Raw genomic sequence first — 25706 nt, 5'->3', positions numbered from 1 at the left:
CGAGCCCCGCCCCGCCATAGCCACGCCCCTCCGCCCCAGCTGGCCACTACCTTTTTCCCTTGCAGCTCCAGGGCGTGGCTCCCAACCAGGACCTCACACCCATTGCCCTTGCCTTCCTGACCAGGCTCGTGACCTATGCAGGCTTCTGCCCTCGGAAGTCTCCTTGGGCCATTTTAAAATGATTACATTGCCAATTGAGCTAAATAGAATGAGTCCTAGGTACGTTCACTGCTACCCATCTAATCCGAGAGAGGCTGTTCTAGAGTGGGCAGAGCTCTGCAACACGAGATGGGCCTGAACGCCCTCAGTAGCCCTCAGATGGCTACCAAGGCACGGTCTAGGCCCTAGCGCACATGGTGATTTCTAGTCTAGACTCAATAAGAGCAGCTAGAACGTGAGACTGGGAAGACCTGGTCTCCCCTTCTATTCCTTTCTTTTCTTTTCTTTTCTTTCCGAGACAGGGTTTCTCTGTAGCTTTGGAACCTGTCCTGGAACTAGCGCTTGTGGACCAGGCTGGCCTCGAGCTCACAATGATCCGCCTGCCTCTGCTTCCCAAGTGCTGGGATTAAAGGCGTGCGTCACCACCGCCGTCCAGTTTCTTCTTCTGTTTCTGAGACAGGAATCTGTAAGTATGGCTGCCTTTGTTGAACCAGCGAGCCAGAAACTTTCATACTGCACACTGCTGGGAATGTAGGGAGATGCTATCACATTCGACGAAAAACTTGGGTCTCTTTCATTAAAAAGGTGGGGGGCACGACTTCATCTTTGTGTGTCTACGGACACACGTACATCTGTGCAGGTACCTGCAGAGCCAGGGCAGAATTCTCTGGCGCAGGAGTTAAAAGCAGTCATGAGCTGGGAGCCAAACTACTCTTATGAAAGAGCAAGCACTCTGTAAATGCTCATCTCTGCGGCCCTGAAGGGTTTTTTTTTTTCCCTTAAACTTAGTCCTGTGGATAATTGAATATGTGACCTAGGACACATGTGGCCTTTGTGAACTTCATTTTCCTTACGTGACAATTTCTTGGCTCTCTAAAATTGAAATCTTGCGATGCTGACGTTTTCTCCAGCCTTGCTGCTACCCATCTAATCTGCATTCACACATGGCTTCATCTCTGCTCGGCTGAAAATCTCAGCTATGCGTTTGTCTAGCATGAATCAACTGCTCTAGGTGTTTCCAGATATACAAAAGCATTTTCATCTCTGGAAAATCCTGCCAGAAATGTATACTAAAAAGAGCAAAAATTAAGAATTGAGCAGCAATTAGGAAGTTTGAGTCTAATGAGCTAAACCCACCCAAATTTCAACTTAATGACTAGGTTTTAGGACTATTATTACATCTACTTACTAGAGAACAGGGTGACCAGAATAAGTTTGTCTTGCAGAGTTGTATGGTTTGTGTATACCTGAGGCAATGATAAATGGAAGCTATCAATGTGTCAGACACACAATTTCGCAGCTAAATAGTAGTTGGCTTGTTCCTATTCATGGAGGCTCATCTATCTAGTCTAGACCACACACAGCTACTTCTAAGTAATTTGAATTTATCTAGATCATATTCACAACACCACTATTATGTCTACTTAACCTTGTAAAAAAGAGAAGCAGGCACTACAAACCTGGAACCCACTAGAACACCAAGAGTGCCAACAGCCAAGGACAAAATATTCATGTCCCAACACAAGAACCCATACATTACCTTAGCAGCCATGACCAAGCAATCCTGTACCCTAATATGTAACTATCACATATGGATATAGGCATGTTCACAAATACGCACCACCATGCCTGACGCCGTGTGGGTGCTGAGGGAACCAAACTAAGGTTCTCATACTTGCAAAGCATTCTATACTGACTAAACCAGCTCTCTAGTAGGCCCCCACTTCTTTAGCCTCACTTCAATACGAGAGGCATGCTACCAAGAAATTATCTACCAGCATCCAAGCTAAATGACCTAAGTTCCTTAATCAAATTCTAAAGTATTCCCCTTTCCTACAGTGTAGATAGGAAGGATGAGGACCAGGTAAACACAGGGGCAAGTAGGCAGGAAGTGTGGACTGCTGGGCCAGTGTGGTTATAGGCAGGCAAAAAACAGATCCAGAACAGCCCCAGTGGATGCAGGACTCAGAACATGCATGCAGGATCATCCAAGCCTACTCATTTGAGCACCTGAGTGCTAAGTCATCAAAGAAATTGAGAAACAAGTTCAGCTGAAGAGAGACAAGAACTGCAGACATCTTGTAGCTACTAGAAGGCAGAGGAAGTCTCTATTAACTCCAGACAGGACACAGCTTTGCCAGCACCTTGACTTTAGTCAAGTGAGACATGTTCTAGCCTCAGGACACTGTGATCTATTAATATAAACATGTCAGTCCAAGCTACAAACTTGCTCCAGCAATAGGAAACAAATGGCACAAAACTAAGAAATGCCCTCAATTTATTAAAAACTTAATAAACACCAAGTAATTTAAATTCCAAAAGATGCATGTAAATTTTTATTTAGGGTCAAACTCTCAGTTTAATTCTTGATACATCGACAATACTGGTACAGAGCAGAGGACCAGGCATGTTAAACACAGACACAGGAACAATACTGCCCTTAGGCTCATCAATGGACTCTCCCAGGCCAGCATTGCATGTAGTGCCTGCTTCCGGTCAGTTGTCACAAACCTGACAAAACAACTTTTCTTTCTTCTAAGCAAAGTATTAAAGGTCATTCAAAAGACAAATTACAAAAAAGCAAATTAACAGACGCTACTCATCTGCATTTTCAAATTACTAATTTAATCTCTTCATATAGTAAAAAGTAAATAAACTACAAATATACTCAACTGATCCAATTTATTAGAAAGTTGAATGACCCAAATTTAAAGGATGTGATACAAAAAGTCTAATACATCTTCAATATTGCAAGTTTCGATTACCCAGTCATGAGCTCGTGGCTGTCTGTACAAACACAGATGTTCTTCCATGTCTAGTGATTTTCACAAGAATCGGGTTTCAAGTTATTTTTCTGTTCTTTCCAATTGCTTTTCTGTTTTAGTAACTAACATGCATGTTTAAAGATGCAAGAAAAGCAATTCTATCAATCTGGAAGAAGGTAAATGAACACCCAGAATGAAAATATCAAGTTTACGTAACTGAATTTCAGAATTAGGGAATGTTCAGTTCAGACCCTGTAACCAAACTTCTGCTACACAATGCTGTATATGATGTAGAAGCTTTTTGGATAGTTCCAGTTTTAATACTCAAATGTATCAAAATTTCCTAAAGAAACAGAACATCATTTTGTTTCAGAGGCATTTTATTTAGATAATTAAATAATATTAGATGTTCAGAAGCAGTCGGTGTACAATGAAAGAGACCAAACCAGTTACTTTATCGTGTAAATCCTCTTCTTCCCAACTGAGAAAAAAGGCGTTCTGCTTTAAGGGAAAAGTCACAAAAATAGGCCAATATATTTTTCTTCTCCATAACATAAACAGCTACAAGAAATGTAAGTGTAAAATGTAAATTGTATGTTGGCTTGCTCATTCAAGATGGCAGGCTGTGGCACTACATGAGCATAACCCTCCTGCCTGCACCTCAAACACGCAGCTACTTTCACTCACAGGAACACCCAGTAGTTGTTCGTGCACTGGAGCTAATTCATATTCCCCAATATTTTCTGCCTTCCTTGCCACAGGCAGAGAGTCAGTCTGAAGGCTGATGCTTTTCTCTGCTTGTTTAGTCCATAAACTATACGGCATCTATGGCATACAGCTGGTGCTCAGGCCTTAACTTCAGGAGTTGAAGAATAGATGGAATCTGAATTCTCTGAAGCAATTTCTTCTGAAATTAAAAAACAAAACCATAGTCAATTTAATAAAGAAAATCAATGTTTCTATATAAAGAGGAAATAAGTAGAAAGGTGGTATTTAAGCATGCTGTGGTAAGGATGGCAACACAGAGAGCTACTGATCATGCATTATCAACTAGTCTCAGGCCACCAAACACCCGAGCAGAACCCAGACATCTTCCTCTACGGCCTTCACACCAGTTTTAATCCCCATCCCTGTTCTTTCAGGGTAAGTTTCAAATGACTCCAACTACACGATCAGCATTTAATTAAAATCATTTCTCTTTGAGTCCTGTCTTTTCCTTTAGTAATTAAATTTAAGCCTATGCAATTCAAAACCATAAGCATTAAACACTGCTTTTACTGGGGGAGAAGAGAGTCCTAACAGTATCAAGAGTGGGGAGAGAGGAGCTGCAGAGTCTGTGGTAAACTCTCCCCTTTTCACCAGCCCAAGTCACTACTTAAGAGCAAAGACCCATCTTCTAATCTAACCATTACCCATCTTGCTAATCCTCCCAGTAATAACAAGTTCACTTTCCTTCTTGTTCGTCTATCCCATGGCTACAACCCTAGACTTTAATGTCCCTACTCTTATTCTTTCCCCATACTACTATTTCCCAAATTTATATCTATCCCTCCACTTAAAAAAAAAAAATTGAAGTTTTTTTTTTCTTTTTCCTATTCATAAAAGTCTCCAAATATTAAAACAGCAATCAGGGCACTGGGTGGCCTTGTTTTGCTCTACGCTTCACATTTTGCTTCTCTGCCTTGGTGTTTCTGTTTTCTGCTGAACTCCTCCACCCCTCATCAATACCACACCCTTAAAACCTCACATTTATCCCTCCACAGGTCTCCACCGGTTTAAATGCTACTTCACTTCACAATTATAAACTAAGTAACTTGTTAAGATAACACCTGTCTCTGAAGTTTACTAGAATAAGACACTAGTCCTGCCCAGTGTACAGAAGGCCCAGAACTCTGTAGCTAATGATTACACACTCATGTCTAAGCTTTCCATAATTTAATTCAAATCTATTCACACTTAATAAATTACTTTTGGCACTGACCAAAACACACATCTACTTAATTTTTACATCCCCAAGACTCTTAGAAAAGCTAATTTGTATTTACCCAGCTCCTCTTCCGCTGTTTCTTGAAAACCGACCTTTGGCTTTGCCAGTTCCCCGCTGTCTTCCTCTGTGAAGAGAAAAGCAGTGACTGACGAGGAGCACAGCAGTTTCCGTGAACTCACACGCACAGTTTCTCTTTTAAAAGTTACTGTGATTCTAAAATAGACATCTCAAAGTCACTTTTAGTACTACAGCCATGATGAGATTAGTAGTAAGTCTTTGTCATTTCGCTTTTTAACTGAGAAACATGTTTTCAGTGGTACAGATCAAGTAATATAATACTATGAGGAAACTGGACAAATATGTGTAAATTCTTCATATTGCCGAGGTCTTACAATTGTTATTTGATATTTCTGTGTATCTGCACCAGTAACCACTGGGCCATCTCCCTAGTCCCTTTGTAATAAATTCTGAATTAAGTTCATTCAATTCAGCACATAAAGGACATTGCTCGATTAGAATCATGGTTTCACTCTGCTTGTATCATATTACATAATTCAAAATCTAAGGGAAACAAGACACAATGAAGCAGAATTTACAAATAATACAAAATCTATGCACAATAACTTGATTAACTTTGAATGAACGTCCTTACCAGGAAGCACGCATTTCCAAAGGCCATAGGTTTTTCCTACTACAGTTTGCCACAATCTCAATGTCCCATCTTCAGAACCACTGGCACAGAGTTCACCATCAGGACTAAACCTCACACAGTGAATGGGGCCAAAGTGACCTTTGTAGGATTCTGAAAAAGGTGAAAAACAGGGCTATCAGACTTAATATAAAGCTGATTATTAGGCTAAGTACTGATTTACTAAAAGAGACACTGTCTGCATTCGTGGGACATCATCTCTGCCATTTCCTTAGGATTAGTTAGCCCTTTTCAATCCAGTAAGGCAGAGGCAGACTGTCTTTGGAAAAAGAAAATGATGTTTCACATTCCACAGAGAATTGAGGAGCTGTCAATAAAGCTGTAGAGATCAGAGCAGAAGTCTGTCAATTCCATCCCAGTTTCTATATCCTGAATTTATTACCTGCTTTTAGAGGAAGCAATTTCTTCCATGTCTAGAGAGAGCCACCAGGTGGAGCTCTTTTTCATACTCCGTCTATGCTTCTTAATCCCACCACAATGCTTACTACTGACCCTTACATTCTAATATAATAAATTTTACGTGAAATATAGAGTCAGGAAGGTTTTTTACTGCAGTAAAACCCTTACTTACAAATGCTTCCCACATATAATTTAATGCTCCATCATCTTATTCAGACTAGCCGGAGAATAAAAAGCATGTAAGAATAGAGGAATCTGGGTGGAATACTTGAATATTGTACACAAAGTTCTCACCCACAAGCCCCCCCCCCCCACACACGATCAAAGGTGTGTGAACAGAGACTGCGATGAGAACACTGGGTCTGCAGTGCAGCATCTGTCCGTTTCTCCCCACCACAGCCTGGGCTTTACTGATGCTGAGCACCTCCCAGCGTGGACCCAGCCACTGCTTTCAAACTGACAAGGATTGAACATGTGACTGAAATAGTCTAACACTAAAACAAACCCCAATCTACCAGTTTCCCCCAAGAAACGAAACAAAGTTGCCTCCTGTTCTTTGTGTATAAATCTAGTTAACTTAGTTCTTTGGGTGGAAACCAGAACAGTTAGAAACAGGTAAAAAAAAAAAAGGTGGGAGTTTATAAACAGAAAATAAAATCTTCAAGTTAGAAGCAAAACCTGTTTAGACTTGGTAAGTAAACATAAAAATAAGCAATAAAGTCTTGCTCTTTGAACTGTCTAGCATACTATTATACATACTATCAAGTTAGGATATATCAAATTAATCACATTATCAACCATTTTATGATGGCTGGCGGTGGTGGTGTATGCATTTAATCCTAGCACTTGGGAGGTAGAGGCAGGTGGATCTGAGTTTGAGGTCAGTCTAGCCAACAGAGCAAGTTTCAAGACAGCCAGAACTGTTACAAAGAAAAACACTGCCTCAAAAAAATAAAAAAAAAAAACTAAAGCAAAACAAACAACAAAAAAGAAGGTACTCATTATTAGAAGTTAATATTTTGATAACGTAAATTATTAGAGAGAATGGTCCTCAACCTTCCTAATGCTGAGACCCTTTAATACAATTTTTCATGTTGTGGTGACCCCCCAACTATAAAATTTTTGTTGCTACTTCATAACCATAGTGAAACTACAGTTATGAATTGTAATGTAAATATCTGTCTTCCAATGGTCTTAGGTAGGCTGAGCAGTGGTGGTAAATGCCTTTAATACCAGCACACAGGAAGCAGAGGCAGGCAGATCTCTGTGAGTTTGAGGCCAGCCTAGTCTACAAGAGCTAGTTCCAGGTCTTAGGTGACCCCTGTGAATAGGTAACCTCAGGGCTTGTGACCCACAGATTGAGAACTACTGATTTAAGAAACAGACACGAGCCTTACCTAATTCTTCTCCACTATTGTAGTCATACTTATACAGTTTAAAGTCTTCTCCACCTGCAACAAGAAATTCCTTCTCAGGATAAAGAGATGCAGAGTTGATGGTTGCAGGAGCTTCAAAGGATTTAATTGGCTCCAGACTGGGAAAAAGAACACAAAAACATAAATGTCTACAAATCTATCCACAGTGAAATTATTCCTAAATTCTGAAATACAAGATAAAGTATTCATTCAGTCAAGTGTAAATGAACTGTTAAAAAACATGAGCAAAAACATTCAACATTTTTCCCAATAAAGATGCATTATTTTAATGAATATGAAAAAGGTTATACAGACCAAGAACAGTGGTACAAACATGCATACCAGCTCAGGAGGCTATGAAAGAAACCAGCCACAAATACATTATGTGTAGGGGTGGCCTCAGCCAATCTCCTTGCTTGTAGGGCAGGGTCCCCTGAGGATATTTTTTTACTAATAAATATTACTGATGTACTTCCCCCCTTCCCTTCTCCTTTCCTGTTCTCTGTGGGAACCTCAGGTTCTGTCTTTTCCTAATTAAAGCTAAATATTTTATTATAATTTCTGTCTGCCTTCATTTACGCCGCTACAATTATGAATGGCAGTCTTAAAAGCCTGGGCCAAAAAACCCAAAGTCGGGGACATAGATGTTTATGTCAATGGGTTGAATGTTCAAGAAGGCCCTGGGTTGACTTCTCAACAGTAAAAAAAGCAAAAAACATAAAGCAAGCTTCACAGTAGAGAATCACGACAATGCAAATGAATGTCAATTATGTTTTCTCAATTGTTGAGGATTTAGGCTTCTACCCCCAACACAAGAAACTGCTATCAAAACTGTTAACAGCTGTTTTTAACCCGGTTATATGGTGGTTTAAATGAAAACGGCCCCTATAGGCTATATTTGAATGCTTGATTCCCAGTTGGTAGACTATTTCGGTAAGTATTAGCATGGCTGAACAAGCTTCATCACTGGAGGTGGGCTCTGCGGTTTCAAAAGCCCATGTCAGACCCATTCTGGCTAGCTCTCTGTCCATCTCCTGCTTATGGGTCAGATATAAGCTCTTGGCTACTACTTTGGCACCATACATGCCTACCTCCTGCTTTGATGGTTATGGACTCACCCTCTGAAAAGCCCCCAGTTAAATGCTTCCCTTTGTAAATTGCCTTGGTCATAGTGTCTCTTCGCAGCAATAGAAAATTAACTCACACTAACTGTATTAAAAGCTGATTTATCAATGCCAACTGATTCCTCTGAAATATCAACTGTAGTTTCCTCATCAGCCCTTTTCAGTCCAATCCTGAAAATTACCTCAATATAAAACATCAACCACTACATGCCACAAATAAAACATGCAAATTAAACTTAGCCAGGCCATGGTGGGGAAAGACTTTAACCCCATCCAGCACTCAGGATGAAGAGGCAGGCAGATCTCTGAGTTTAAAACCACCTTGGTCTACAAAGAGAGTCCCAAGACAGACAGGATTATAAAAAGCTCTTTAAAAAAAAAAAGGTGCAGGAGTGCTGTGGGACAATGGTCTTGTACTTTGTATGTAAAGATTTGTCACCTGTATTTTAATAAAACGCTGATTGGTCAGTAGGTAGGCAGGAATAGTATAGGCAGGGCAACCTGGCAAGAAATAGAGGTGGGGCAACGAGAACAGAATTCTGGAAAGAGGAAAGTTCAGTCTGCAGCCGTCACCCAGACACAGAGGAAGCAAGATGAAAAGGCCTCACTGATAAAAGGTGCCAAGCCATGTGGCTAACACAGACAACAATTATTGGCTAATTTAAGATGTTAGAATTAATTAATAAGAAGCCTGACCTAACAGGCCAACCAGTTATTAATGTAGATCTCTGTGTGTTTCTTGGGACTGAATGGCTATGGGACCAGGTGGAACAGAAACCCGTCAACAAATAGTGCCAATATGTGGTTTATGAATAGCCGACAGCATGCCTCTTGGTGGTGGCAGGGATCTCGAAACTCCATAGAATTGTGGCAATAAATATGGTTCCTGCCAGTACCTCCACCATGAAGCTAAACTCTCAGAAAGCTAAGGAATAGGGTGGATCCAGTTGTCAAAGCCATGGCTTTAATCCTAGCCATACAGCTTAGCAAATTAAAGACTCATGTGTTCAGAAAAAGATATACAGTGTGTTTTTTAAAAATATGTATAGGCTTGAGAAAGGAAAAAAAAAGGATAAAGTAGTTGGGTGTGGTGGCACACACCTTTAATCCCAACATTTGGGAGGCAGAGGCAGGAGGATCTCTTTGAGTTCAAAGACAACCTGGTCTACAGAATAAGTGCCAAGATAGCCAAAAATACACAGAGAAGCCTAGTCCCACCCCCACCCCCCAAAAAAAAACAAAAATTAAAAATAAAAGAAATTGAGTTTAAAAAAAAGCCATGTAAAGATGAAAAATACATAGAGTCTGGATAATGATGTTGTTGTGTTGTCATTGGCTTGTTTGATGGCTGAGGAAGGAACAGCAGCTGCTAAAAGACATTTGATTACAAATGCTGCTGGATTAATACAACATATATATTTTAAAAATGCTTTAACTTTAAAATTTAAGGCAAAAGATATGTTACTTTGGAGAAGAGGTTTTGCTTTCATTTCCACAGGAAATGAGGGACTGTGGATTCATACTGAGTTAAAAAAAATCAGGTTTGACCAAGGAAGACACCCTAAGAAATCTCCAATAGGAGCGGATTGCCCAGATATCTTGAGTTCCACATCCAGAACAGTTTCAAGACTTGCTGCCTGAAATGATCAAGCTTCACAGAATATTCCAGTCAGGACTTGATCATAATTCTAAATTTCCTTTAGGTCCCCATAAGATAATCAGGGCACCCAATCAGCAAGAGGTAGCCTAAAAAACTATGCCCACATGCTCAAAAAATGGATTATGGATTGTTTTGGTTTTTTTTTTAGAGTGTTGGTCACAAGTTGGTCTTGATAATGGTCAGGAAAAAAGCTAAACAAAGAAGATTAGATTCAGAGTTGTTTTGAAAAAAAGGGGAGGGGATGCTGTAGGACAATGGTCTTGTACTTTGTAAAGATTTGTCACTTGTATTTAATAAAACGCTGATTGACCAGTAGTCAGGCAGGAAGTATAGGCAGGACGACAAGGGAATTCTGGGAAGGAAAAAAGATTCAGTCTGCAGTAGTCACCCAGACACTGAGGAAGAAAGACGTGACTGCCTTGCTAATAAAGGTACCAATCCATGTGGCTAACGTAGACAAGACTTAAGGGCTAATTTTAGATGTAAGGAAGAGTTGATAAGAAGCCTGAGCTAATAGGCCAACTAGTTTATGATTAATGTAAACCTCTGTGTATTTCTTGGGGTTGAATGGCTGTAGGATTGGGCAGGACAGAAACCTCTGTCAACAACCCTGTCTCAAAAAAACAAAATAGAACAAAAACAACAAAACAGACAAAATACTAAAGTTAGCTGTGGCATATCTAGCACTACAGACGACTACTTGTTTGAAACATTCAATAGGCCATGTATTACCAAATGAGATCTCAGGCAAAAGTTTACAGCAGGATCACATGGTTCAGGAATGAGCAGTTATAGTTGTACAGTCTGATAGTTCCGGGCAAAAGTATTCCACTATTAGTTACTGTGTTTATGGAAGCTCCCTTACACTTTTAGAACTTCCATGTTACTTTTCTGTCTCCCAGTCAATGAAGCTGAACACTGGACATATTCCTTGAGACTATCTGCTAAGACTACTGTCAGAATACAATTGGTCTAATCTTTACAGAAATCCTTTAAGTGCCAAGGCTAAGAACTCCACACTCAGTTTTGTGATTGAACTCAACATGGTACTTACAGGATTCCGGTACTGAGAACAAAGATGTACCACAATATTAGCTACAGTGATAGAGCACAGCAACAGATATATAACCTCATACAACTTAATGAAATACCACCAATAAAAATGTTTTAATGGATATGAACATTTTTAATTAGAAAAACAAGATTATATGCATCATAGTCTTATTAAGAGAAAAACCACAAGTACACACATACACACAACAGAAAAAGAAATGATCAGGTCCGCACTACATCCTTCACTGTTTTTAGGTCCTAGGGATTTATACCTATGGTCTCAAGCCACGCTACTGAGTCGTATCCCTTAATGGCGCTGAGAACTGAACTTTGGTCCTCTACAAGAGGAGCAACCACTGTTAATCAACAGCTAAGCCAGCCTGCCAGTCCTTATTTTTAAAATAAGCTGATTCTCCCTTTTATCCCCAAAATAAAATGCAGGAATTTCCTGGGCATACCTTACTGCACTATGAAAAGCAATAGTCCGCCCGTAAGTGAGAACCAGGACCTCTCCCTCAGGGATATATTCCATGCTGCTAACAGACATGTTAAAATTCACAGATTTCACTTCGGTCATTGTAGCATGATCCCAAAGACTGCAAAAGGAAAAAAAAAGTAATGTTTCGTCAGTGATCAGAAATATCTTCAATTTTATCTATACATAAATCCATGAGAAAAATAATCATACTTAAAGTAATTTTTGTCACAAATCATAAAGGAGTTCTGGATTCTAAGTCAAAACCTTTGTTAGGTTGTCAATGAAATCAACTTTATCATAGATTTTGACAATTGTTTTAGTCTATACAACAGTTACCAATCTTTTCACAGGAAAATACATCAGGTCATAACACACAAAGTTTTAAGAGCCTTATGAATCCCCTCAGCCAATCTGTCCATGACGACATTCAGAACAACTAGACATCAGCAGCTTTAATGACTTTCTGAATTCTACCCCATGTAAATAATAGTAAACAGCTCCAGGTAAATGTGACATACATTGATAAATTCTAACTTACACATATTTTCCAACACGATTATTAAATGTATTTATAAGTTCAAAGGTAAAATGCTTTTCAAACAGTCAATTATTGAAAAAAAAGTTAACTTACCGAACAGTTTTATCATCAGCTGAAAGAATCTGTTTATCCTCACTGCACCACAGAGCCTTTTTAATACCGGAAGTGTGACCACTAATTTCCTTAGGTTCTTTAGATAAAACAATTTAAAATGCATAATAAATATCTAGCTTTCTGAACTGAGCAATACAAAAACAATACACCCCAGTCCATTCCAAATTTGATGTCTATCAGATGCACTAAGGTTTGCTAAACTGGAACAGTAATTCATTTGTATGACAATGAACCTCAACCCAAATGAACCTTGCTATATGAAGCGGAGACACATCCCCTTACGTGTAATTTTCTTTACTGACTTCTATATCCAAAGGTACTATTATACCACAACATACTATTAATGGACAGCAAATGTGATGTTTCTTGGTAAGAACATGGGCCCAGAAACAAGGGTGTACTAAGTCAATCCTCATAAAAATCTAGGATCTTTATCCAAGTTACCCCTGGCAGTAACTAATGAGGCAAAACACACACACAACACACACAATTGTACAGAAGATAGAGGGCAGAAGGAGAAAGGGAAAATTTAAAGTAGCATAAGCAATTCCCAGGGAAGAAACTTCATTTCTTCACCTTTAAAACAGGGTAATAGAAGTTGTTACATATAGTCTATGATGATTAAGTACAAACATACAGCTGAGGTGCTTAATACTATTTGACATACAGTCAAAGTTTCATTAATTGCTATCACTTCTACTGCTAATCCACTGGGGGAAAAAAAACTCAAAAAATAGCTTGGGGAGGTGAAGATGAAGAAAAGTCCCCCAACTCCTGAACTACTTTTACCCTATCAGAGAAGTTCAACACATATTTTAGCCTAAGAATACCAAGAAACAGGCAGAGAAAAAGGCAAAGCAGATAATTAGAACAGTGGTGAGAAGCACAATCCATCACTTTAGAAATGCTTTTCCAAATAGAGTATTAACGCTACAGAATAACTGCTTAATCACAATATACTTTTTTAAACTTGGTGTCAATTTTGTTAATTCATGAATAATACTATCTCCACCTACAGATGTTTCTTCTGAACAGCCAATACAGCTAGCTAAATTTTGAAACACTCACCCTTCAGATGCACACTGATGTTTCAACATCCTGTCCTACAGAGGGTGACATCACACATCACCCAAAATCTAGTAACACTGTTCTAATACCTTTACAGAACCTAGTATCATGAAATGAAAAACCCTCACTGATGAGGAATATTATTTTCGAGTGTGTGACTTCTGTTTGCACTGCACTTGTTTAACTCATGAAGCTATGCTGTGCCTGTCTAAAACACCTAAAAAAAGAGAATGGCAATAGCGAGGCAGAAGATAGGCAGGGTGGCAGGCAGAGAGCATAAATAGAAAGAGAAATGAGAAAAAAGAGGAGCAAGGGAACAAGGAGAGGAGGACATCAGGGGCCAGCCATCCCTACACAGCAGGCCATGGAAAAAGAAGGAAAGAACAGTATACAGAATAGAAAAAGATAAAAGACCAGATTTTCCAAAGTAACATTTCCTTACATCGAAATTTTGAAGTCAAGATACCTTTAAAGTACATGTTAGTTTAGCTTAGCAGCCCACACAATGAAACGTCTCCCTGTACATATCTCATTAAAAAAAAAAAACAGTAATATACATAATCCAGACTCTTTATATATTTCATCTTTACGGGGCTTATTTTTCTTTACTCCTTTACTCTATGACCGTCTCTGCTCGCTTTAAAGATTTTGTCTTATTTTTTAAAACTTTTTTTTATAATTGTCTATACTTTTTCTTCTCTCTCCCAAGCCTATGTACATTTATCCAACACTGTGATCCGTTTAGAGGTCTTTTTATCTGAATCTGTCTTTACTGCATATCTGTAATAATTTTCTGACCAAGAGCACTTTAAAATGGTAAGCAGTATGGTTGCGGCAGCCCTTCTCTGCCTTTCAATATGGCAGAGGTACCATTACTGCCAGCTCTGTGACAGCCCAGTAGGAGCCACGCTCACCACTTTAACTCTTGAGAAGGAGCATGCTGTCATGCAGCACAGTTCACAGCCTAGAAATATCTGTGTGGCGGTGGGAATCCACCATGCCCTCCTGCCTGTGCACACCTAGCAGACCCGATCCCATCACTTGCTGAGGCGGGGAATGCTGAGCCATGGGCATGGTCTCAGCTACTTTCCTCCTGACCCTGAGTGAGCACATAAGCATCTGGACCCCAAGTGGGTGGTAGGCATCAGCCCCAAAAGAAGAGCCAGAGCTCTCTTGGGCTTTTACATGAATATAGGTTCTGCTTTTCTTTCCAGAGGATGAGAACCTGTGGATTCCTTACAGACTAATGTGGTTTGATGGAACAAGACCCCCCCCCCCCGAAAAATCTCCATGAACCTCCCCAAAAAAATACTTTGCTGAAAAAAACAGCAGGAAGCAGTTTGGAGAGAACTATACCCAAATTCCCAAATATTGTTTTTAAGTGTTTGTTTACATTTGAAGGGAGATATGACATAGAGATGAATACTTTGCATTGGTATGGATCTTGGTTTATTGATACAAATTTAAAAATCAATTTTGTTATATGTATGATTTTGCTCTTGATTAAGGTATTGTTTGTGCAGCACATTTAAAAATGTAATGTATAATTAAAATATACAGACTAATAGATAGTCATTTATAAATCATGCTTGTAGTCATGTTAGTTAGGTTTTCTACATATACAGAGATATATTTCAGGTAGGTAGGTATTCTTCAAATATTTCAGAGTAACAGAATAGGGCATTTAAAAATGTTTTAAGACTTTTCATGACAATGAGATACATCTGCTCCTGGCAGCACCTATCTACTTCAAAAGGATAGGCATCAAAGAGACTCTTTATGGAGTTGGTTAGCAATTTGGGCAAGAAACTGCTCTTGCCTGAACTACTTGATGGTATGCTGTATAAACTGGATATGCAGAAAAGAGAAAAATGACTGCTGAAGTTGCCTAAAGAAAGTGAGACTTTCCTGCTTCATAGAAGGACCTGACAGACATGTCTTTGAAATTCCCTGTTTCATGAAAAACTCTGCCAGATACTAAAGGCCTGTAGGCTGAAGATGGATGCCCAATGTTACTGAAGAACTGTGGGTGACTGCTCAGGCAGCAAGATGTCTCTATCAATTCTAGAGTTTTGGAAGTTGTTTACAAAGTATTTCCTGTTTACTTACGTATGCTGTATCCTTCTGCAGTCTGATGGAGTTGAAGTAAGTTATAGTTATAAAAGATAGATTAGATATAAAACTTTAGACTCACAAAGATAGGATAGATATTTTCCTTAATTTGTCAAATGTAAATAGACTAAATATTGTAACTATAATTCTTGTTGATAACTGTTGTTACGTGTAATTTTACTTTGTTAATGTTAAAACCTTCCTTATTTAGACAGAAAAGGGGAGGTGATGTGGGATTCCCCTCTGTATTCTATAAATATGTTTTATTATCATTAGTTAATAAAGAAGCTGCTTTGGGCCTATGACAGGGCAGAATATAGCCAGGCTGGAAGACATAGAGAGAGAAAGTAGGCAGAGTCAAAGAGACAAACACCCCGGAACCTTACCCGGTAGGCCACAACCTCATGGTGATACACATGGTGTATCATTAAATACACATGGTGATACACATGGTGATAAATTAAATGGATTAATTTCAGACAAAAGAGTTAGCTAGAAACATGATTAAGCTATTGACCAAACAGTCTTGTAATTAATATAGTTTAATGTGTGACATTTCGGGTCTGAGTGGCCAGGAAACAAACTAGCAGCCTCCACCTACACCCAGAGGCAAAAGGTAATCAGGGTAATTTAAATTAAGAAAAGCTGGCAAGAAATAAGCTAAACTAAGGCCAGCATTCGTAAGTAATAATAAGCCTCTGTGTGATTTGTTTGGGAGCTGAGTGGTGGGCCTCAATAAAGCCAAAAGAGTAAAACAGCACACAACAGTTTACCATAATGAAAGTTTACGTTGCCTGAAGGCTATATGAGGTATGCAATAAGACAAAAGTAGAATAAAATTGGCACAGGAAAGAAAACAACTTGACAGAATATATTGTAACAAAAACTAAGATTTTAACAAAGGAGAAGAGATAATGAATGTTTCTTTCTGGTACTGATCTTAACTTTCAAATGTTTGTGGTTCTTTAATCAGTTTTTTTATGGAAAAGCAGAAAGTGAGACACAGTTATGCTTACCTGCCTCAGGTTTGTTCAAGTCATATATGCGCAGCAGTTTATCCTGCCCCCCAGTTAACAGGTAGTTGCTATCCTGAAAACAAAAAAGAAAAATGATTAACCACTTTAACAGTTAATTAAATATAATCACCAAAAAGATAAAATTGTAGCCAACTACTTCTAGGAGAACACTATAAACTTAGAATGGCCAAGCTCAAGTTTCCCTCTCAAACATACTAAACTGTACCACAAGAACTGCCATTCTGCTGCTGCCCACCCCCTTGTAGCACAGAAACTATCACTCTGCACCTAAGTAACACTTAACTCAAATGTAACTCAGGACCTCATTCACATGCTATGCAAACAGTATACCACACTGAACTACATCCTTAGCCAAAATTTCATTTTCTCACACCTGTGTGAAATCCACGGTCTTGACAATGTGCTTATGAGCCAGGGTCATCAATTCATCTCCCGTGACAGCATCCCACACTTTGCTAAAAAAGGAACATAAACAAATATTCCACAACATCAATACAAGGTTAAGTATAATGGTAATTCTAATCAATACAAAATAATGACACACATAATATCTATGTAATTGTATTATGTACCTAAGTACTCATTATTATGATACTTGATACTTGATATATCTAAAAAAGGCAATTTTTTTAAAAAGGCAATTTTTCCATAGGACTTTTCAACTTTTTATTTTTTCTTGGAAAAAAGTAACTTATTCAAGATTCTCAAATTAACCCAGCCTACTTTTTAGCTTATGTGGAGGCCCAAAAATGTGAGCCTATTTCCACCTTGTCTGATGGTCAAAGTTTGGAAGTTGCTCAAAATTTTTGACAACAAGTGTAGCTATATATCCTGACTCGGGTTCTTTTGACATTAAGATGGCTCAAACAAGTAGATCCATTCCATCCTGACAGATGGTCAGGACATGCAAGTGTACTCCTGCTCTTTCTTTTGTAATATGAGGTTACCTTAGGAATAATTACCTTCAGGATGCTTGGTCTAGAATGGCTTCAGTGCCTAAACAGAATGCTAATGACCTGATGTCTCAAAGTGTTAAAGCAATTAACTGTTTGAGATGTCCTTTGTATTGAGTTAAGTCTTTTGCTGCCTTCTCCCCTCCCCCCTTTTTTGTGTTAGGGCATTAAAACCATATGGAAAATTGAACTCGGGAGATTTTAGTATTCACTAGAACTCCTTCCCGGCATTCTCCTATGGTTTCTGCTTAATTATTTTCGCATCTTCGTACTTTTTACTTATATTTCTAATCCCCACACTTCTATCCTGGCTGGTCTCCAACAGCTTATACCCGTATTTGTTTTTACCAAGCCAGAAGAATATTTTAACCAATTCAGTTCATCAAATCATCCTTTTGTCTACTCACATGACAGAGAAAACTACATAGCACTTCTGTGAATTTAACTACTTCAAAATTGTACAATGTTAGACCTTGATACAGATCAGATCAAGTTTAAATCAAGATGGTAGAGGGCTAGGTGTTACTAGGCACACCTATACACTCACTTTATGATGCTGAGGCAGGAGGATTCTGCATTTAGGTTAGTCTTAATTACACAGTGAGATCTTTCTTAAAACACAAACATAAGTATAAAAATAAATAAATAAAACCAGCCGGGCGGTGGTGGCACATGCCTTTAATCCCAGCACTCAGGAGGCAGAGGCAGGGGGATCTCTGTGAGTTCAAGGCCAGCCTGGTCTAGAAGAGCTAGTTCCAGGACAGGAGCCAAAAAGCTATGGAGAAACCCTGTCTCGAAAATCAAAACTAAAAAAAAATAAAAAAATAAAAAATAAAACCAAGCAGTCACTCTCCCCGCTCCAAGCACATAAGGTACATGAAAGTCTACAGATTCCAAGGAGAGCCAGAGGTCCTAAGAAGCAAACAGAACTACACCAGGAACCAGGAGCACAAAGCATTCTAAATCAACAGCATTAGATAAAATATACAAAAGAAATGGGAATTAGTGATATAACATCCAAGGTTACACATACAAACTTGAAGTTCTATGAATGGCTGTAAAATATGTCAAGAAATGTCACCGTGATTTCTCTTATACACTCCAGTCTCTCTGATTCTAGTTTAACTCTGCCCCAACCTCCTTTTATTTCTGATCCTAGGCTCCCAAGATCATAACTATAACCCATATATTTTCTTCAGCTCCCACACCCTGCTCATATCTGTATGCTCAAAGTTCTTTGCATCCTCATTCCAAACACTAATCTCCACTAGATCTTCTCATTCAATAATTAATAATTCTTCTTTTGAGGGAGGCAGGATCTCTCTATGTAGTCCTGGCATTGAGCTGACATATTCTCAAACTGGTCTCCAATTCAAGCTCCTCCTGCCTTCAGCTCCCAAGTACTGGAAAGGTGTGTGCCACCACACCCAGCAACCATTTATTTCAGTTCTTCCAGAGTTCAGCTTTCAAGGACCATGGCACTGGATTCTGCCTTGTTTTTGTTTATACATAGTCATTCTTAGCCAGAGAAGGGTTATCTAGCTATGAGTTCACAAGGATTAGGATCAGAAGCATCACACTGTCAAAACACCTGACGTATCTACCTAATTTTACAAGTGTCAAGAGAACTCTGGGTAATGTCCATCTTAATCTTTTTTGTTTGGTCATACACAGGACTGAACACAGATCCTTGCATGATAAGCAAGCACTCTATCACTGAGTTATACTCCATCTCTTAATGCCCTTTGAAATGTCTATTTAAATAAGTCAAATACTCTTCCAACAACAAAATCTTACTGGGATGTATACTACACATTCACTGAAGACCAGAATATACTAACCAGAGCTATCAGCAAGCTTGCTACTACTACTCTAACTTTGATGGACTGTGAAACACAGGATCAGATGTCAAAGGATCTGCGGTCACAGAAACATTTGATCAGGACTCAAAGACAGGACACCTGACTGTGTTCACACACCTACTATCAATTACAAGTGCAAATATTGGGACCTGAAATGTTAGGAAAGCATCAACACTATTGTATAGGCTATTCTTGGTTGTGATCTTGATTACACCCAGAGTTAACTAAAACTCCAATGACTAGGCACACCTCATTTGAAGTGGAAAGACCAGCTGGGACATCCAGCTTCATTGACAGAATGGATACTTGGAACTTCTGTTCAAAGGTAGCCACTATTGGATTAGCTGGATCACAGTCTGTAAGCCATTTAAATAATACCCTTTTATGCAGAGAGATTCATTCTATAAGTTCTGTTCCTCTAGTGAACCCTGACTAATACAACTCAAGCCTATAGTCCTTTTAGTCAGCAATACTCCAAATGACCTAGACAAAGGGCCTGCAGCAACAAGATAAAACCTTGGTTATGCTCAGGGTCAGTTCAATAATGGGAGGGGGTGGCCCATACACTTTTCACACCTGTTTGTTGAGAATATCTGCTCAGGTCTTCCTCTCCCATTCCAACCCCGCCCAGATGTTTAGCTGGGAACTCTTTGTTTGAACCCCATCTACCTCTCTCCCCAGAACCCACCTTCAGGAAGCTGTTCCTCCCCAGGAGATGCTAGGGACCACATCTACAGGGTACTTAAGGCCTGGACCCTAGACCTGCCACGTGATTTCTCTCCTGCTTTCCCCTCTGAGAATCCACCCGGAGTTGCTTTGCTCAGTTTATTAAACCTTGTTTTATCAATTCGGCAGGATTTGGCTTTTATTGTTTCAGCAGAAAAATCCAAAACCAGGGTTTTCAAAACATTCATCACTATTTTCTCTCCATTTCAAAATAGTTCCCACATGAGCAGGACTCTTGTATGCTTTTTATTTATTTTCCTGAGGGCTGGCATAGAATTTGGTAAGATGTATAAAACAAGATTCATCATAGCTTTCACTACAATACAGGATCCTCCCTAACTGCCCAGAAAACCAGTATAAGACCAAAAGCAGTAAGTGGCAAAGCAGTCTGCTTTAATTGACATTGTTAAGGCCAGGTTATGGTAAAAACAAAGTTAACAGAAATATATCTTTAAACTGCAATCTAAAAGCTCATCCTTAGCCGGGCGATGGTGGCGCACGCCTTTAATCTCAGCACTCGGGAGGCAGAGGCAGGCGGATCTCTGTGAGTTCAAGACCAGCCTGGTCTACAGAGCTAGTTCCAGGACAGGCTCCAAAGCCACAGAGAAACCCTGTCTCGAAAAACCAAAATAAATAAATAAATAAATAAATAAATAAATAAATAAATAAATAAATAAAATTAAAAAAAAAAATAAAAGCTCATCCTTGAGAATGCTAATGTCCACAATATCAACACTTACAACTTTATTATCTTACATTTATATATTTAGTTTAAATATAGTACAAATAACATTTAATACAATATATAATACATAATTATAAGTTTAATTAGATTATATTTGATCTAAACTATTATTAGCCATGAGCTTACTGTCAAAAGATTGTGACCTAATTGCCACAATGAAATTGGGGGCTGGGGGGAGGGGTCTAACCATAAAGCCCACCTGGCTGGAATTCTGTGTACTCCAGGCTTGCCTTGAACTTGTGATCTTAGGAACGTGTGCCCACACCAGGCCAACCTTCCAAGTAAGCTGTAGTGTTATGCACCCATCAATCTTAATTGCATGGGAAGCTAAAACAGCAAGGCTATACGTTTCCCACCACCTTGGCTATACAGTTAAGTCAGTTTGGCAACTTGGCTTTAACTCAGTGGTACAGTGCTTGACAAAAGAGCCTGGGTTCAATTTCAAGAGCTGAAAATAAAGCCCCCTCCCTCTTAAATACCTAGCTGTACAACACTGATCAAATATTCTACACCCATTATTTAAAAAAATAAATTTCACCTCCAATGACAATGTTCTTAATGAACTTAGTGAAAAATAAACTTTACTAGGAAAAAAAAGAGAAACCTACAGCAATTACAGACTCAAATATTCAATAAATAAAAATCAAGATCCATTCCCTGACCTTTTACTTTAGTAACTTTTTTCAAGTGACTTATCAGGCAAGTATAAAGCAGTATTTAAATAGGGAATATAAAAGGCTAGAGAGATGGCCCAGTGTTAAGAGCACTGGCTGCTCTTCCATGTACAATTCCCAGGACCTACCTGGCAGCTCACAATTATCTCTACCTCCCCTTCTAAGGGATCTGACACCCTCACACAGACATACATGTAGGCAAAACACCAATGCACATAAAATAAAAATAAATCATAAAAAAGAAAGGAATATAAAACATGGCCTCAACCTTAAGGGTACATTAATTACAATAAGTACTATAGTTAGTGCACAAACAAGACAACAGGTAGGTAGCTTCCCTCTGCTCTCCAGGAGTCCGCTGTGACTCTTCCATATCTGAGCATTACTCTTTTTCCCATTTTCACCTCCTCGGAGCACTTTGTCAGGGCTGTGGATGGATCTCAGCTGACAGATGCTTGCCCACTAACACACATAAAACCTGTATGGTGGCTCTCAGCTCACCTGTGACAGCTTAACTCAAATGAAGGAGGCTGAGGACCAGAAATGCAAAGACATCCTTAGCTATACATATACGAAAAGTATGACGCCAGTCTGGGCTATATAACGGAGTGCTGTATATTGTGAGTTAGTATGCAGCTGACATCTAAAGCAATTTTTGGCCTAGAAACATTAACACAAAACTCATAGCAGCTTTTAAAATCAGATTTATGCTACAACATCCTAACAGGGCAGCACACAAAGCTTTATGATGGTTACACCAATGCTGTAACAGCAACTGATTCCTCAAAGGCACAGAAAAGTCCACAGAGCTTTACTTGTCTTTTTAAACTCCGCTTATTTTTAAATGTACATACAGTAAAATTCACTGGGCTGTATATAGAAAGGTCTAGGTTTCAACAAGGGTATATGGTAATATGCTATAAGCTGTCTTCTTTTTTTTAAACTTAGTAGTTTTAATATGCTTAAGTCAAAGATGGCAACACAATTTACAATTGCTCCTTAGTATGAAATCCTTTTAAACAAGAAATCAACAGATCAATTTTACTCTCCAGGTTCTTGTCTACATGAACAGCAGCTCTTAACATTGTCTTTGGGCCAGCAAGATGGCTCGGTAGGCACACACCTGACAACCTGAATCAGATCCCTGAACCTCAACTCCCAAACTGTCTCTGACCTCCAAACACCCACCACGACATGCACATGCCTGCACAAACAACAGCAGATAAAGCTATCTTTATTGGTTTAAAAACAGTGGTGACTGCAAACACTAGTGTAACTATATACCAAAATTATTTACACTGCAACACATGCCTCTAAAGTGCAGAGAATCACTGTAAGTCAGTTTGATAATACATGCAATTCCCAAGTAAAAACAGGTGACGTGTGTTTTGGCAATGGTTTAGTCCAGCAAAGACTGTACCAAAAGACATAGTGAACTAGAGTGAGGTGATTTCTCCATGATTACAGTGGTTCAGAGACTGCAGGTCACCTAGAGAGCATTACCTGAGCAAAAAGGACAGGACTTAATCCCCTGACTGACAAACAGAACAGACTTGAGTATTTTAAAAACTCTCCCGACTATGCTCCTGTCCACTCAAGGTGAAAGTAAAACTGTAAAGAGAGACCAAATCCTCAGAAGAGCAGTGACATGATTTAACTGACTGAGTGGCAGCAACAGAAATAGAAATAATGGAGAAGAAATTCCCAGCAGTGCGGAGCTACGATGAGCATGAACTAAGGCAGTGGCAAACACAGCGACTACCAGTAGAATCAAAAACTGGTGACAATGAGGACCTAAGGAAGATCAAGCATCTTTCAGACTGCCATCTTTAAAGCCATAGGAAATGAAGAATAAGGGTGAGACCCAATTTTAAATGTATCTAGAGCCCTTAATCAAACTGAGTGAAAAAGCACCTGGAGGTAGCATTATATAGTACTCAATTTAGAGAAACATCTGTAAAGGACATCACAACATCCATTATCCAGGAGGAATCATAAAAGAATCCTGGTCTCAATCAAAGACACAGAGTTAAGTCATTTAAACCTTCAAGTCTGGGGAACCAGGATGGGATCTTGGTGAGATCAAATACCATGTGTTTTCCATGGCACCAGCTGAGTCGCAGATTCTGACGATGTCACCACACAAGTCAGAGAGAATAAAGTTAGCCATCTTTGTTACACTTACGCCGTGAAATCTGCAGCTGCTGTGGCAGCTTTGGTGGCATCTTTATTCAACGTTGCACCCCAAACAGCACCTTTATGACCCAAGAATGCTCCAATCCAGTCTCCTGTATCTCCCTGGCGGAGCATAGGTTTGCCATCTAGAAAACATTTTAAGACATGTGATTTAGAAGTCTGCAACATAACATCAAATATTGAATAGCAAACTGGGGGGGGGGGGGGTCCCATTGTGGAGCCCTGATCCATGGGTCCGGTCCTCATAACTGGACTAAGGAATTTTGGTCCCTCTTCTTGGGAAGCATAAATGATTTTGGGACTGGATCAGACGCCTCCCTCACGTTAGCAAACCCCGATTACAAAACAATTGTACGGAGAAACGCTTTCCAGCACCCGATTCCGATTCCCTGGAACAGCAGCTCTAGGGAACCCGACGCCCTCTTCGAACCTCTTTGGGCGCCCCTTCACACATGTCCAAGCAAGCACGCAGACAACACACGCATACACACGAACAAAAGGCTGGAAGCCACTGCCTTGTGTCAAAACAACCTAGACAGGCATTTGTGAATTTGAACCAACTAAACCTTAATTACATTTTCCTCTGGGGAGAAAAGAAAAGAGGCTCCGACCACAAAGGATGAAACAGCGGGATGAGTGCGAAGGCATAAAAGGCACTCCTCTCGGCCTGGCCTAATTCCACCTTCCAGTAAACCCTTCGGAGACACAGGGCAGTTCTGTGTCGAAGGCGCAGTGCACGGTTTTCTGAACGAGCACTAAAACCGGGGAGAATGGAGGGTGCCACACAGAGTCTGACCGGGGCGAGCAGAGAGGCCAGCTCCCACTCGCTCTAACCGGCAGCGACGATACCCCGCCCCCACCGCTCGGCAACCGCGAGCCGCGGACGCGCAGGGCTCGGCTCACCTTTACAGGCGCTGATCAGAAAATAGCCGTAAGGCGTGATGCCGCTGAAGGCCAAGTCCACCACGGGCCGCGTGTGGCCGGAGCAAGTGAGTGGCGTCTGCCTCATGGCCATGGCGGCGGCAAGCGGGGTGACGTGAAGCGCGGACCGCGGGTGTCCTTCTCCACAGCCCGCCGCGGCGCCCCGCACTCACACCGAGGCCGGCTCGGGAGTCCCCGCGACTCGCGGCCGCCAAGGGAAGGAGGGAGAAGGAGGGAGGGAAGAGGGGAGGGGAGCGCCGCGGAGCCGGCCTGCCGCCACCCACCGTCCACACCGGTAGCGGCAGGAAGTGACGGAGCGACGACGCGCCGCGTCCTACGGAAGTGACGCACGGCGGGAAGGCGGGATCGCCGAGAGCAGCAGCAGCGAGGAGCGGAGTGCGCAGGCGCGAGCTTCGGCACACCGCGGCAGGCGGTGCTGACGTCACGCGCGCTGCGTCCCGGTCCTACCCAGTGCTGCCGGCTGCGCGGTGTCCGTTGTAGGCTGCTCTGGAGCCAGTTGGCAGCCTCTCTTGCTGTTCCTTCTCGGTGCGCGGGGTCCGAAGGTTGTTCCCGCGACAGCAGTCCGCGAGCGGCCACGTGACCCGGAGCTGTGTCCCGCCCATTCCTCCCCTTCATGTGTGGAGCTGGAAGACGGAGAGGACAACTGAGGAACCCGGGAATCGAACTCCTGTTGGCGGCTTAGCGGCTACGGCCTCTGCTCGCCAGCCCCATCCTTCATGCTTCTTTATTCGTGTATAACTCAACAGTTACTGTATATTTTTTTTATAGTGGGGGCGGGTCTCCAGGTTTGTGACTTAGAATTGAATGAAGAGTAGAGTTGAAGCCCAAGTTTGGCAAAGCACAACGTACACACCAAAGGGAGTGGAGTGTGATACCCTGAAGGAGGGGCTGGGGAGTAGTCAGCAGGCTTCAATGTTGAGGATTCTGAAGACCCTTTAGGAATCCTTACGAGGTGGGTAGCATTCTTGGTACCCACCTCGTAAGTGGTGG

The 25706-nt window shown here is 40.6% G+C and overlaps 1 protein-coding gene across 1 annotated transcript; it reads right to left on the bottom strand.

Moving 5' to 3' along the window:
- Positions 1–2472: 2472 nt before the first annotated feature.
- Strap (serine/threonine kinase receptor associated protein) lies at positions 2473–25012 on the bottom strand. The gene is made up of 10 exons (XM_005364536.3): positions 24678–25012; positions 23764–23899; positions 16992–17073; positions 16598–16670; positions 12381–12477; positions 11730–11867; positions 7417–7553; positions 5564–5713; positions 4970–5035; positions 2473–3831 (listed from the first exon to the last, which is right to left on the bottom strand). Exons 1-10 carry the CDS (start codon positions 24787–24789, stop codon positions 3770–3772), a joined length of 1053 nt encoding a protein of 350 aa, XP_005364593.1. The 5' UTR covers positions 24790–25012; the 3' UTR covers positions 2473–3769.
- Between the last annotated feature and the right edge of the window lie 694 nt (positions 25013–25706).

The sequence above is a fragment of the Microtus ochrogaster genome (assembly GCF_000317375.1).
Source record: "Microtus ochrogaster isolate Prairie Vole_2 chromosome 14 unlocalized genomic scaffold, MicOch1.0 chr14_random_2, whole genome shotgun sequence".
In the NCBI taxonomy this organism is placed as follows: Eukaryota; Metazoa; Chordata; class Mammalia; order Rodentia; family Cricetidae; genus Microtus; species Microtus ochrogaster.
The sequence above is the reverse complement of the archived record's forward strand: the minus strand, read 5'-3'. Positions and strand labels throughout refer to the sequence as shown.

Excerpts from the sequence above, each read along its gene's own strand:
- Strap (XM_005364536.3), bottom strand. The coding sequence starts at position 24,789 with ATGGCCATGAGGCAGACGCCACTCACTTGCTCCGGCCACACGCGGCCC. Across the intron at positions 23,900-24,677 it reads TCTGATCAGCGCCTGTAAAG|ATGGCAAACCTATGCTCCGC; the intron begins GTGAGCCGAGCC and ends AATGTTTTCTAG. Across the intron at positions 7,554-11,729 it reads GCTTTTCATAGTGCAGTAAG|TCTGGAGCCAATTAAATCCT; the intron begins GTATGCCCAGGA and ends TCTTTTTCCCAG.